The sequence below is a fragment of the Rattus norvegicus genome, chromosome 19 (assembly GCF_021556685.1).
Source record: "Rattus norvegicus strain SHRSP/BbbUtx chromosome 19, alternate assembly SHRSP_T2T, whole genome shotgun sequence".
Classification (NCBI taxonomy): domain Eukaryota; kingdom Metazoa; phylum Chordata; class Mammalia; order Rodentia; family Muridae; genus Rattus; species Rattus norvegicus.
The window spans coordinates 27,384,973-27,399,765 of record NC_141552.1 but is presented as its reverse complement, the minus strand read 5'-3'; the positions used below and the strand labels follow the sequence as shown (position 1 = coordinate 27,399,765).

The 14,793-nt window shown below is 45.3% G+C and overlaps 1 protein-coding gene and 1 pseudogene across 3 annotated transcripts in view; both read left to right on the top strand.

Annotated features, from left to right (window-relative positions):
* The window catches only part of LOC147999310 (uncharacterized), a 166,513-nt gene extending 156,085 nt beyond the window's left edge, over window positions 1-10,428 (top strand). Inside the window, exons 1-5 of one of the 3 annotated variants that reach the window (XR_015643937.1) lie at window positions 5,758-5,857; window positions 6,925-7,084; window positions 8,278-8,419; window positions 9,052-9,214; window positions 9,928-10,420. Coding sequence is in view for 2 of the 3 variants with exons in the window: in XM_087596586.1 (XP_087452712.1) it covers window positions 5,752-5,857; window positions 6,925-7,084; window positions 9,052-9,214; window positions 9,928-9,957 (459 nt within the window). In the remaining variant the exon portion in view is untranslated. Of the gene's footprint in view, window positions 1-5,751; window positions 5,858-6,924; window positions 7,085-8,277; window positions 8,420-9,051; window positions 9,215-9,927 lie in introns of those variants that run through there. The other 2 variants (XM_087596587.1, XM_087596586.1) reach the window with 2 other exon arrangements.
* LOC147999311 (zinc finger CCCH-type antiviral protein 1 pseudogene) lies at window positions 1,493-2,779 on the top strand (annotated as a pseudogene).
* Window positions 10,429-14,793: the final 4,365 nt, after the last annotated feature.

Sequence of the window (14,793 nt, the reverse complement as noted above, 5' to 3'; positions counted from 1 at the left end):
TCAGAAGGGAAGCTATCCTCTAACTCTTCCATGGGACCCACCCAGCACTGGGGCCTGAGGATCCTATGGTGTTGCAGCTCTGAGCTGGGAGGGGTAGCTCTCACCCTGACATGGAGAAGCCTGTTTTCACAGCTGATCCTGATCTGAGGAGCAGGTGCTTTTAAAGAAGCATGTGAGAGTATCTCCTGCAGGAGACCACACTCTGCAGGGAAAGTCACACAGGACGGCAAATAGTGACTTCCCAACAAACACAGGGCATGGGAACCAGGGAGGGCACTGGATGGATGGTCGGAGAGTTTGAGAAAGCCTGCATCTCCCTGAAGGACTTCCCACAACCATAAGTCCCACCACTGTCCCCTTCTCACAGGGGAGGCTCAGCAAAGCCTGCCACCTGCTGGGATCCCTGCAAACTAAAACTGGAGTGGAGAACTGAGGAAAGCACTTTGGTGGAGGGGGAGACTCAAGTCTCCAGGGCCAGGTCAGCCTTCTGTCCCTTTGGTTCTCCTCACTTCACAGAGGCGCCTATTGAAAGGTGAGGCAAGCCGGGATCTCAACAATCTTTGGCCAAAGAAGTGAGAGCCCACAGGGCAGAGCAAGGCAAAGCAGAGCCAGCAGAGCAAAGTGAAGCCCTGCCAGTCAGCAAATAGGCCTTGGGCATGTGGGACTGGTGGCAGCAGTGCTTGCCCTTGCTCTCCTGGTGGCGAAGAACCCCTGCCTGGATGTGGGGAAACTCACAGTGGCTTGTCCTCCAGCTGCAACTGCCAGTGCTTGGGGAGGGGGAAGTTGAAGATGCTCCCATGATCCTCCGATTTCTGGCCCACTTTGTCAGCAGTTGTCTCTGTTCAAGACTGTGGTCAGCCCTGCCAGAAACCCGGAGGACACGTAGAGCAAGCACAACTGGCCAGCAACCACCATGGTCATCCACGGTGGGACCCAGGCCAAGTGGCAACAGAGGTGTGCCAGGCAGCCAGGCACCAGCCCCAAGCCTGTGCATACTGAGGCCAATGACACTCCACTAGTCCCTCCCACCATGCACATCCCACCCCTGGCAGGCAAGATCTCTCTGTCCAGGGTTCCCCCAGACCTGCAACTACCAACAACTCAATGAGCCCTTACTTAATTCTTCTTAACCATAATGGCTTGTCATAAAAGGTCATGGGGAAAGTGAATGATGAGATAAAAGCCTTAGAAGAAAACTAGAGAGACTTACGGAAATGAAGAAGAAAGCTCTCTTCCCAGTAGGAGCCTGGCAGTTCCAAGCTCAGGGCACCTCATGTCCAGTCTTGAATCCAGCATGCACTGTTGTGGAGAACCTGCGTGCTTAAGGACCTGGCTTCCCACTCATTCTCCTGAGATGATGACTTTAATTCTTTTAATTTTTACTGGTTATTTTCTTCATTTCCATTTCATGTGTTATCCCCTTTTCCAGTTTCCTTTCTCCACGAAGCAGAGTCCAGCTCACAAGCCTGAGCAGCTGCAGCCATAGTGCACCATGGGGGATCCTGGGGCAGACTGTTTCATCACCAAGATCCTGTGGACCCACAGGGGCTGCATGACCTTAAAGGAACTGCAGAGTAGGATCAGGCTCCAGAGGCAGAGCTCTATGAGCTGCTGGGCAAGACTGCTTATTCCTATTGGAGACTGGAGATCAGGCAGGGATCACGCTGTAGGTGGCGGCTACTACTGAAGCCTGTGGCTTCAATCTCAAGTGCATCCAGGGACCATGCTACAGATTGCCCAAGCCTCTGCAAGCTCAAACTTCTGGGACAGAGTCATTATGCAATATCCCAGAGAAACCTCTGCAAATATCCACACCAAGTTTTAGGAACAGAGCTTCCAGGTCCTGAAGAATCATGAGCTTTCTGGGCTTAACCAAGAGGAGCCGGCCTTCTTCCTGGTACAGGGGGATGCTTTTCTCCTGCAAAAGTTACTACAAAGGAGACAGCCACAAACAGATCTGCTTGAAGCCACAGCCATGCAAGAGAGTCCAAGTCTGTGAGCACTTCACCCAGGCCAACTGCCGTTACCTCAACTGTCTCAGGTCTCATGACCCGATGGACAGGAAGGTGTTGACCTCCACGTGACTGAGCACGGGCTGAGTTCTGATGGGGTCCAGAACATCCAGGACATCTGCAACAACAAACACATTAGGAGGAGACCCACTGGCATGAGAGCTCCCCATGAACATCATAGCAGCAGGGCACACAGAGACAGAAGCAAAAGCAAAGACTGATTCCTTCCAAACAGTCTAGGATTTCTCTCCCATGTCTCATTTTGACATCTGGTCCACCTTGTCCAGATGTCACCAGCTGTAAGGATTCCCTGGAGGACGTGTCTACAGCTGTCACTCAGGAGGTCAAGAACCTGGGGACCCAGGACTCTGCACAGCTTTCCTTGGTCTCATCTAAGGCTGCTGGAGTCTGAGGACCCAGTCACATGAGAGCAAGCCAGGGGTTTTCTGAGAATGGTGATCTGGATGCTTCTTTTCTAGGAATCCTACTGATTCTTTGTAAGCTCCTGCCTCCTCTGCTGGCTTTCTTCTTGCTGCAGGAAAAAGAAATGAAGCCATGTCCATGAGAACAGGTGTGACTTCTGGACACCGCATGGAGGTCAAGGGAAAGAATGAGGCTCCAGACATCGATTACATCCCATTTTAAATGGTTCTATTGATGGGGTGACAATGGAAGAAGCAACAGACTCAGGAATTCTAGGTAAAAGGAGAAACTCAGGGAAGGAGTTTGGCAATGTTCCTTCTCTTTCAATTCAGTGGAATAATTGAAGCACTATTGTTATTGGGTCTTCATTAAAAGTCTGGTAGAAAGGATGCATTAAAGCCATGTGGCCCTGATTATTATTATTTTTAATTTTTGGAGTGGCAGCCTTTAATGACTGTATCTATTTTCTTATGGGAATTATTCATTACCTTCCCAGATCTGTATTTAACTTGGTATTTGTTATCTGTTAGAAAAATCACCAGTATCAAATAGGTTTTTCACTTTTCTGTAGTAAAGGCCTCTGAAGTAAGCCCTAATGATTGTTGAATTCACTCAGTGTCCGTTGTTACGTCCCCCTTTCATTTCTGATTTGGTAATTTAGATATAGGCTCTGTGGTTTGTCTGTCTTGTGGATCTTCTCAAAAAAAAAAAAAAAAGCCAGCTCTTGCTTTGCTTGGCTCTTTGTATCATTCTCTTTGTTTGTAATTGATTGATTTTCGTTCTGAGTTTATTTCCTGCCATCAAATCCTACCAGACTCTCTATGGGATGAGGCTTTGCCTCACCTTGGTAACAGCAGCATGTGATACATGAAGCTTTTGCTGCTCTCTGTAGTGGGGATGACGTCACAATTTCACTGAAAACCATGCACAGCCTCGTTTTAGACTGTATTAAAGTAGCCCACGATTTCAGTGCTCCCTGCAAGGTGCCATGAGACAGTAGTAACATGAGTCTGCCTGCACCTCGACAGTTTTCACTAGGGACTACACACACACACACACACACACACACACACACACACACACACACTTTACTGACATGGTGCACATACTTTGCACACAAAGAAGAAAGTGAGCAGTAATGAAAACACAACAATAATGGAATTGATGGAGGGAGTTGTGGGGAAGCTGGGGCTTAGAGTTACTTAAAGGCCCTGTGCAGGCTCTCCTTTTGTTGGAGGAGAAACTTCAAGTGCAATGGGGTTCTTTATTTTCTTTCTGTATAGCACACAGAGCTAGGGTGGAAACTAGGTTTTGATCATCTTTGGCAAGTACTAGAACACTGAATTAATTCCTAGGGCTGGAACCTATTAATCTTCTACAGAATTACAGAGCAGCCTGGATGAAGACTCTCAGCTGACAATGTGGACATCTCAAGACAGGCACTGGACAATGGCTGACAGACTTGACTGAAGACTGGAAATGTTTTGCTATCTCAGCGGAAAAGAAGGCCCCTCATACCACACTGTACTCTAAGGACAGTTTATTCAGGTTAGGATGACATGAACTATTGTCTCATGTCACAGATGTCAGCACAAAATATCCTAGGTATTGTAGGCTGTAGGTAGCATTAACAGGACGAATCACACTGTGTTGTGAAGACATAGAATATGACTATATGTAGCAAGAACCAGCCTCTTCCAGTTTCTAAGATCATACCTGAGAACCTCAAATATAGTAATAATGTGATAATGTGGTATAAGTCTAGTTACAACTAGGTTTTATTGTGATACGGATAACTCTTTTTGTGTCATGGTCAGTTTATAATGAATGACTAGAGAACCTAAGCTTGACAATAACCAAAGACTACATTGCTTCTCTAGCTGCTGAGCTTTTAAAAGCCCTGGTGTGACAGCAACTGTTTGTGGACATTCTGGATTATTCCTTCTGTACTGATATATAAATGGGGATCTTTCATATCCACTTTCTTCCAAGTCTACCAGCCATCTCAGATTGTTGCTGTAATATGCCTGACAATCAAGGACACAGAAAAATAACTTCATACACAGCAAGGACATGGCAATCATATCCTGTGTCGTTATGTATGTTCTGGATGAGGTTGGTTAAAATGACAATATTGCACAAAGCTTTATATAGGACCCATCAAATTAAGGGTCACTATGCACTGTCATAGCTAAAATGGCCTGGTCAGAAGTGACCACTGGATCACTCTTCTGTAACTTCACATGAGAGGCTTGTGCTTTTTGTGTTTTTTATTTTTCTGTTTTTTTTCTTATTTATTTATTTATTGCTTTATATGTTGTCAGGAAGATAGTTCAAGTCATGGATCTGCCCCCAAAATCTGAGCTTTGCTACTAATACTGTAAACAGTATTAGTGTATGCATTCAATAAAATAACTGGTTTTTTTTTTTTAGTACGATAGATGCTTTTGTGTTTTGTGGGGTGATCCATGAAACAGGAGTGAAGATGCTTGTTTCTTACTCTGTCCACTGAGTTATGTCTCTAGGCTTGTCCTACTCCTTTGGCTGCACCCCCCCCACATCTGCTGACTATTTTATTTTTCAGATAAAATCACACGTTATAGCTTAGAGAGGCCTGTAAGCAATCCTACTTTGGTAACTTAAGTGCAAAGAAGAGAGCCCCACAAACAGTCTGAGGGTGCATTCACTGGTGGATCCAATATTTCAGTTTCCTCTGCTAACAGATCACCACATTGTTGCCAGGACCATAATGAATGCAATTCTTTCTCCTAAGGAATTTGGTGGCAACTGTCAAATGTTAAGCACAAAGCTTCAGGTTGTACCTATAACACACACCCACATCGCAACCTACCCTACAGGCTATTTCTGGGTGTGATTTCATGCACCTGCACATGATGAGACAGGAGACCTCTTTGGCTACTTATAGGAACTGGTGTGATTTCTCAGTAATCTTTAATGTGTAATATTGCTGACTGTGGAGAATTTGAGGTAGGATGAAACATTTCTGTGCAGGGATTGGGGAGGAAGCACTCATTTAGATACATAGCAATGACTTAGGTTTTTCCAATCAAGCCTAGAGCCAAATTTGGCTTTGGAAGCATGTGGTGCTCAGTGGCTATGACACAGGGAAGTCTCCTGAAAAGGGCACATCAGCTTTTGCTCAGTACAGGGAGAACATTAGCAAGGAGGCAAAGTCTGTTCTCCGTGACATCAGCAGTCCCTTCGTGGACATTCTATTGTCTCCTAGAGAGACCTTGGAATCCCTGTGATGTCACCAGTATCGTTGTGACAACCAATTCCCTACTTTTTCTCTTAGTGTCCAAAGGATATATCCACAGACATGTTTGCCCGTCTTTGTAGGCGCTTTGGGAGAGTTGATGTTGATAGAGAAGAGTCTAGAGTGAAGCAAAGGAAACCTAAAGGTAATGATGGATACAGGACATGGGGAATGTGGAGTAAGTTCTGGGCAGTGTATGTTGAGCTTCCTGTCAGGGGTGTGTGTGGGGGTCTTCCGCTGGCCGTTTTAGTAATGGGCCACAACCACTGGAACATCTCCACAGATATTGAATTCCATGATTACCACAATTCCTGAAAGTCAAGGTTTTCACATCATTAGTTTCTCCATAACCACATGGAGGATATGGCAATGCCTATGCTATTATTGGGTGATCTTCTAGTCTTTACTTTTACAGTGCATTTGGTAGGTTAAATCGATATAATAACACCATCAGGAGTCATGGAGGGTATAACTTTTCTGAATTAAACAGGGCATCAATGTACTTCACTTTCATTGCTTCTTTAAATTCAGTGACTGTGTGACAGTAGTAAGAGGGAGAGAATTGTGCTCCTGGCCATGACCTTATATTCTTAGAACTCCTCTGACTACCTCTGGCTGACGGAGCCAATCTTACCTTCATATATTAGACGTTCTGTGTGGCAGATATTTTTCTACAGTAGCCAAACTATATGGAGCAGGTAGAGAAAGAGCCTGTAACCTATTGGCACTTCTGGGGCATTTGTCATTTCAGTAGGGGGAATTAATAAGTCTGTTGACCATGTCCTCCCCCTACATGACTTTTTAATGCAAAGTTATTGGACTAGAGTAACAGTGTAGGATATCTGAGTATCCCTGATCAATCAAGTCATTGTGGATGCTGAATTGATGATCTGACTTCTGAAACCAGAGGGGTGAGGGTCCTGAAACCAGGTTGTAGCCTGCGTACCTGATAATAATCCTGGAGAAGGCATCTCTCTGGTACTTGTAAGACTGTGTGGGCGGGCATAGGGAACACCTGGCTGCTTACATCTCTTGGTCTCTATATAGTAGTGGGGGAACTGTGATCCACTTAGGAGGCCTCTTCCACATAGAACAAACTCCTTGCAGTGACACTGGCTTCCAAGCACATTCTCCTGTTTGGACCTCACTGTGGTCTGTGTATGCTCTATGCATTCGCCCCATGCAGGTTCACTTGTGTTCTTCTACCTACAGAGGCCTGCAGACAGACGTCATCCCCTGAAAATGTCCTAAACAAGGTGCAGGCCAACGAGGAAGAGGAGAGGCTGAATAGAGAACTGGAGCTAACTACCAAGGAGAGAAATGAGCTGACAGATCGCCTCCTTTATGTGACAGGTGGATCCATGAGCAAGAGGTATGCATTGCTTCAAACAAACGACCTTGTCCTAAACCTCATCTCCCATAGAGAGGAGATTCAGAACCTGACCCTTACTGAGGAGTGAGTTTGGAAATGGACTCTCTGATTCTGGCTGTTGAAAATCTGAACTTGTGATCTGAGTGAAGATTTCAGGGATAAAGTCACTGGAGCATGAGTTCCCAGTGTACAATTGGAAAGCCCTTGACAGGTGGTAGCTTTGCAAGGTTCTAGGTGCTGTGAGTTTGTGGAGAGTGTTTGTACTTGCTAGGAAGGTGACTGAATGCTATCATCTCATGGCAGCACCCTTAGGTGACAGGTCCCACATTGTTCATATCAATGCTTAACTAGAAGGCCTGAGGCTCTGGCCTGTTCTTTCTTGTCTGTGTACCCTACACTCTGAGACAGTAATGGTGCATACATTTCTACTGATTCTCATTGTGCTCTTTCCATATTTGTCTCTCTCATTCTCTGAGTCTGTTTACTTTTCTTTTCTTGTGGGTATGTCCCAGTTTGTGTGTTGTGTGTGCACAGGTCTGCATGCATATGCACAACTTTTATATGTTTCTGTGTCCCTCCAGCCTTGGAATTTAGGGGTCTGTTTTTTGACCTCAGGATTTACCTTTATAATAGTTTCATGGAGGTGTAAGTACTTTATTTTGGAAGCCCCACTTTCAACAGCACAGTACTTTGCCTGTGTGGTCACATTTGTCTATACATTTGTATGCCTTGGGCAGATTATAAGTTTGTGGCAATATCTCGTCTCATCTCCAGAATTATGTGTACTGTCTGCCTCTAGAATATTAGTTATTCGGCTTGTAGCATTCCACTTGTCAAAACAGGAAAAATGAAATCAGAGGCTTCTGGATATGTGTGTGTGTGTGTGTGTGTGTGTGTGTGTGTGTGTGTGTGTGTGTTTGGGTAAGCTCTGGGGCCTAGGCTCTTGACAGCATAACTGGTTTGAATGCAGATCCAGCCCTCCTGATTGAAAAAAGTGAGCCAGGGAACCCTTTATCTGGGTGCTTAGCTTCTGTTGTCCTGGGCACACAATTCCAAGTTTCTGAAGCTGAAGAAGATCCAAATATGTAGAATTCAGAAAGTGTCCTTCCAGGCATGGGGTAGTACAGGACACAGCCTGAGTTCATATAATCCTAAACCTCGATGTTCATTGGGTTCTATCTTCCTGGGGCCAGCCCCTACTTCAGGCCAAATCCATTTTATGAAAACTTGAATAAAGGAGAAAGAGGTCATGTCATTACTGCACAACTTAGACACAAAGAACATTGAACATCGTGAGAAATTTCAGGAGCTCAAGAAGGAGATTAACTTCTATCGGTAAATACTGGTCAGAAGGGCCCATCACTTGTGGAATGGCCATGTCTGCCTCTCTTTGTTCTGGACCGGAGGGTCTGCAGCTCTGGGCCCATCTCTTCTGCTGTTTAAATATCACTGTGCCGTGGGTCTTTTGGACTCAGATTCAGTTCCATAAGAGACTGTCATTTATCACCACAGTGTCTATGCATCTTTAGAAGGCTCTGGATAGAACTACACTGATTCAGGCATCAGAGTGTTATTAGGCCAACCTGCGGCTCTGGGGTCATACCAGGTTTAACAAAGCTCAATGTGTGGACCACATGGTTAGCATGACCTCCCTTTGTTCTACTGTCCTCTTGTGGTTGTTTACTGCCTACTAATTGATGCTGTCCCGATGCATTGGGTTCTCATGGGTAGTTGTAGATCCCTTGTTCTTTTGGACAGACATGGACTGTTATTGGTGCTTGGGTCACAGAAACAATTTATTCTTCCCTGGATTGGCCATTTGCTGTTTGTGCAGCAGCCTTACATGTATGGAGATGTATTCTATGAAGTCTTTATGGGTATCTGGGTCCTGGTGGAGTTTGTGGGATTTGGCAGTTGGAATGGGAGGAAGAGGCTTCAGGATCTTACTATGCAGAGTGTGTTTCCAGCAACCTGCACAGCCGGCTCCTGATGGACCAGGCATGTATGAAGAAGAAGTTCGTCTCATTGAAGAAGGAGAGCAAGGAGGTACAGCGATATTTGTTTGAGTTGAACCCGAATGATGAAGACGAACAGGAGAAGACCAGCAACCTCCAGACCCAGCAAAATGTGGTAGGAACAAGCAGCTGAGTCAGATTAACAATGTCTGATACCATTTGCCTATTGGATACATCTTTGCTTCCCCTATCATCTTTCTAATCTCCCCACACCCAATCAGTCGCCCACTTCATGTGATAGAGTTATTCATTGCTCTGTCTATGCACAAGTATTCTGGGATGTTAACCACTTTTCAGAAACTCAATTATGGGCAATTATACTTCTCTGCCCTTTTTGAAACTGCAGTCCAGAAATGGTGACAGAGGAATAACATATCATATGACTGCATCTCCCTATCACAGATTGGATGCTATGAAGAGTTTTGAACGAGTTCTTGGTCGTGTGACAAAGGTCATACAGGGGTCATGTTATGGTTGGAAGCACCTTGTAGGGATAAGAACCAAGTGCAAATGGCAAATGAGTCCTGGTCATTGGCTTTGATCTGGGTATCATGTGGCCTTCTATTTCTTCCTGCACCCCAATTAGGTCTCTCCCCATTTCCCCATTTCTGGTTTGCACTGGTAGAGTCTGAGGAGCAGCTTGTTCTCCCACAGTACTGTGAGGGTTGCTGGTGATGTTCCCAGCCTGCAGAGATATCAGCAATGATTTCAGTGAAAAGATCAGTGCTGTCTGTCCAATGTAGCTGAGGGGACAGAAGGCAGCAACTTGACAGCTGGTATGCATGTCCCCACCAAATCAGTGTCTTAATAGCTGCCTTGTCCTCCCAGGTCTCAGAAACTGCAGGACACATGGCATAGGACGGATCCCAGGAAGACAGCCCCCTGAGGAATGAGTTTCTCTCTCAGGAGTTCCCTGTGACGACAATCCTCACAGTCAAAGACTTTTTGGGGGAATATTCTTCTTCTCAGATAATTTCCTCAATGTATAGAAACCCTAAATTTATGTATCCGTATGCCAGCCTGTCTCATTGAGGTCTTTCTCCTCTCTCATACCGACAACACCATTTGAGAGACAACTGAGGGGACTGCCTTGACATCTCACGTCCTAGAGGAGAAACAGCACTACAACTGTGTTTCTAAATGTTCATTAAGAAAATGCTGTTAAGAAATGTTTTTGGTTATGATTTTCATTGAAGTTTTCTTTTTGTTATTTCATAGTTATATATTCTTGTTACTGTTTTTCATTTTTTATACCATTTTAGTTGTTCATTTTATGCCTGTTTTTGTAAATTGTATTCCTTATGAATAAAAATTGATTTGTAACTCTTGACTCTTAAGACCATCTTATTCAAGGGTCCTTTCCCCTCCTGTAGACTTAGAACTGACAGCTGGATATGGATCTTTGCATGATCCAGTGAATTCAAAGCCACCAAGGGGTACACAATGCGATAGTGTCTTTTGTGTGGATAATGTGACTTTTTTTATGGACACACACTTTATGATGTAATCACTGACATACTGTATCCATGCTGTCATGTGTTCTGCTCATCCTAGTCTATATCAGTCTACAACACACATTCCTTATTGACTGTGTGCACCAGATATTGAGTAACACACACTCATGCCTGTAGAGCTGCAGAAAAAATGACAACTTTCACAAAGGAATATAGAATAATCCTAATCGAGAACCATGTGCCTCAGTTTTTCTTACAATACAACATTAGTATTAAACCATAAAGATAATGACCATCAACGTCATTTTGGGAAATAGGTTTTTATAGGTGCTGTTTCACTTGATCATTCATATGCTGTGTTTTTTATTGTTGCTGATTATATTTATTTTTATCATGTAACTCAGTGGATTTTTTTTTCAAATGTATGTCTGGGCCACTCCTGAGTGCATTTCCCTCATGATCCAAAAGAGAGAATAGCATTCCCCATTGTAGATGATTGTTAGGGACCATGTGGTTCTTCTGAGAGAGCAGCAGATGCTCTAACCTGGGAGTCATCACCACAGCTCCTGTAGGTAGCTTTTGTCCTTCCAGGGCATGTGCTGTACTAGGTGGACACGATCACCTCCCATTTAGGAGAGAGATCTCAGGAGATGTGTATGTACAGGTGGTTGAGCGGTGCCTGCTTAATGTGGTAGGCTGCTAGGCAACCAACTGAACCCCAGCCCTGCTCCACCTGCATTCTTCGAGGCAGAGTTTCTATAGCCCAGGATGGTCTAGAATGCAGCATCTACCTATGTCTTTTTTCCACTAATGCTAGGATGAGGAGCATATGTCCTCCACACCCTTCTTTCCAAACAATGAACATGCTCATGGTCTGGTTATCACATGGCCATGAGGGAGGTAAATAACACTCAGCCAAAACAGAGGCGCATTGCCACAGTCACACAGACAGCCTGGACAGATCTGACACGATCAGCACCAGGTTTGACTGCCACTACTTGAAGCAAGGTCCTCCAGTGTTAGGACAACCATTCAAACAGCAAAGAATGAACCTGTTCCCAGCATCGGAGGAGTGGGAGACCCAGAAACCCATGTGTCAATGTGGCCATTTGGAAAATGGAAGTGGGGATGCAGGGAAGCAGCCAGAACTGGACACAGTTGCAGGGACCCAGGCAAAGAGGGAATATTGGGGCAGAGTCCATGAGATGTCAGTAGGCAACAGGCCAGCTGGGACTAGTGTGGGTACAGGGCTTCTAGTGTGGGTATGAGAGGAGCAAAAGTAGCAATGGTCAGATTCTGATGCAGCATAAAGATTGGAAGGAGCTTAGACCGTCTCAGTGTCGTATAGGGACATTATAGACACTGATGGGCAGTATGGGGATTGCAGGGTCCTTTATAGTGGTCTCTGCAGGTGTCAGGGCTCTGTCAGACCTATGACTATCAGGCAGGCTCCGAGTGCAAGTGAGAGTCACGGGACAGGCCCTGTGTACAGCCTGGTTTGGGGACATTTCCAGGTGCCCCATGGACTGCAAAATAAAGGCAAAGGACACAGGGAAGCCAGCAGTTCCCATGCACAGGACATAAATACTTGTAGACCTTTCTAGAATTTCCATAGACCATCTGTCACTAGTCCTCACTATAGAAGTCACCAGCATTCTGCCCTCTACTTCAATTGGTGAGACAGCTAGTCTAACTCCAGCAGTAAGGCCTCAGGGAAGACAGTAAGAACTCACAGGTGACCTCTTTTACTATTGAAACAGGCTCTTCCTATGGAGCCCAGAGTGACCGTAGGGTCCTAATTCTCCTGCCTCACAGTGATTGTAAATTCAAATCTACCTTCAAGAGCAATTGATTCATAGCACAGGGGGGAAGATCAGATTAAGGCTATCTAAAGGCCCCAGGATGGTAGGATTACCAGGGTCCTAGTACGTTTCTCCAGCCTTAATTACAACCTGAGTCAGTCCTGCTGTGTGGGATATCGCCTGCTGCCCAGTGATATCACAACTTGGAATTCTTTGTCAAATATAAGCTGTTATGGGAATGAAGTAGCCACACAATAAACACTGGTCTGGATACTCCTAGGTCAAGAATCCCCTGTTGGAAATGCCTTGGACTGCACCATTATACATTCTGGATCCTTTGGCTTTTTAGCAGATTTATAAATACAAAAAAGAAAAATGGGCATAGTAATTTAAGCCTATGATCCCAGTCATGGGAAACTGAGTCAGGGTGATGGAAGACTGTAAGTTCCAAGGCAACATGTGTTTCAAGAAAAAAAAAAGGCATGGTGAAGATTCCACTCAAGTGGAAACCAAAAGGCTTTCACATGGGGCCTGCCATCCACTGGTCAGCACTCCCATCGTCACAGCCACAGGGAGACACTGGGGAACATTTCCCACTGTCTCTCTTTGGGATGCAGTCCACCCCATGATTCTATGTGAGGAATGCCCCAAAGGTTGCATCATGTGAGGGACCTAGATAGTTCCAGGATTGGGAGAATTCAGGAGTTTATAATTAGGGATGATCTACAGCTATGGCAAAGCCTTTTCCCTCCACATGGCAGCCCCAGGTTTGGCCCCAACAGTAAAAATAAAATCCCCCCAAAATAATGCCAACAAAATATCACGAAGCCTAAACATCTGACCAGTCTCCTCAAAAGTGCACAGGAACCTGACTCCACATTTAGGACCCACTATGGCCTCTGTGACCTGTGAGAAGGAATCTAATATGGGAATTAGTAGAGTATGACTTATCCTTATGGATATCTTTGGTGACAATCACCACCTGACCCCTGAAAACCCATCTACCTGGGAGGCTCAGCACTCATGTCACCAAAAAAGCCCAGATCCTAGGGCCAGCATGGGCAGGAGGTGAAGAAAGTTTGTCTCTCGTGAACATCAGTTGCTGCTCCTAGCCTGACTCTATCCTCAGGAGACAATGTCGCCCCAGAAAGTGTGGGTGTCAATGGCTCTTCCCAGGCCAAGGCTGGGATACTGCTTAAGTTCCACAATGCACAGCAGTGCCCACTCTAGAGCTAAATGTTCTACAGCTAAAAGGGTTGGGTGCTCTGCTGGCCACGCCCCTCCCCAGTAGTGTTTAGTGCACTCTGAGTGGTGCTTCAAATGAGAGGGACTTCTTGAGGCTACTCCCGTGGAGAATGGCAGATTCATCAGAACAGGGCACAGGGTGAGTTCAGAGCACAGCTAGCTGGGAGGAATTTAGGGGTGTCAAGTCATGACTAAGACCAGATCCTGTGCTGACAGGCAGTTGAGCTGGAGAACTGGCATCCAAAGTGTGACTACCTGAATTCCTCTTAGACCAAAAGCCCTGGATCTGAGCTACTTTGGTGCATTCTCCTGAGCAGGATCCAGAGGCAGCTCAGAATCGGGGTTGTGCATGGACTTTGGTGCTGGCAGCAGGTGGCTTAGCCACAAAGTGCACAGCTTTCCCATCTGTGCCCACTCAAACTCCTCTGTCTCATTTTAGGTGTGTTTGGTATAGTTTTAGACAGGGTATCTTGTAGCAGCACAAACCTGCTTTAACCAACACTGTAAGGTAAAAGCAACCCTGAATTCAAGATCCTCCAACCCCTCTGTCCCAAGTCCTGGAATTAAGACCTCCAGCTGTCACCATTTTACTTCAGCATAGGATACATCTGTGTTAGAGTGAGCTTTGGAAATACTGGAGCTCCTTAGAATTCAGGTTTCCTTAATTCTTGACAGGAGTTTTGTGATGATGCTGATGAGAGAGTCAGGAGTTAACACTGGGAGAGGTAACAGTCATGGCAGCCCTGAGTGCGCAGTGAAAGTCAAGACAGAAGCCTGCTGATTAGCACCTGAGTGAAAGTGGGAGGATTCAGAGTTCAAGAACAGACTCAGTTACATACCTAAGACCATATTGCAACATTTTTGTTTCATTTTTGGCTTGTTTTCTTTGAGACAAGGTGTTAATATATAGCCCTGGCTGTCCTGGAACTCACAATGCCTCTACCTCCCAATGGATTGAATTAAAGGCATGTGCCAACATGCACTGCCACTAAATAATTTTTAATTAAACTTTCGGGCAAAATCCAGTAATCCCAGTGCTTAAGAGGCCGAGGCAGGGAGATATCTGTTTTCCTGACAAGTCTGGTCTACAGAGAGCATATCAGAAATGCCAGGGCCGAACAGAGAAACCCTGTCTCAAAAAATAAACAACAAAATGTGTTTTTTTTTTTAAAGAAAAGAGGACGGGGGGGGGG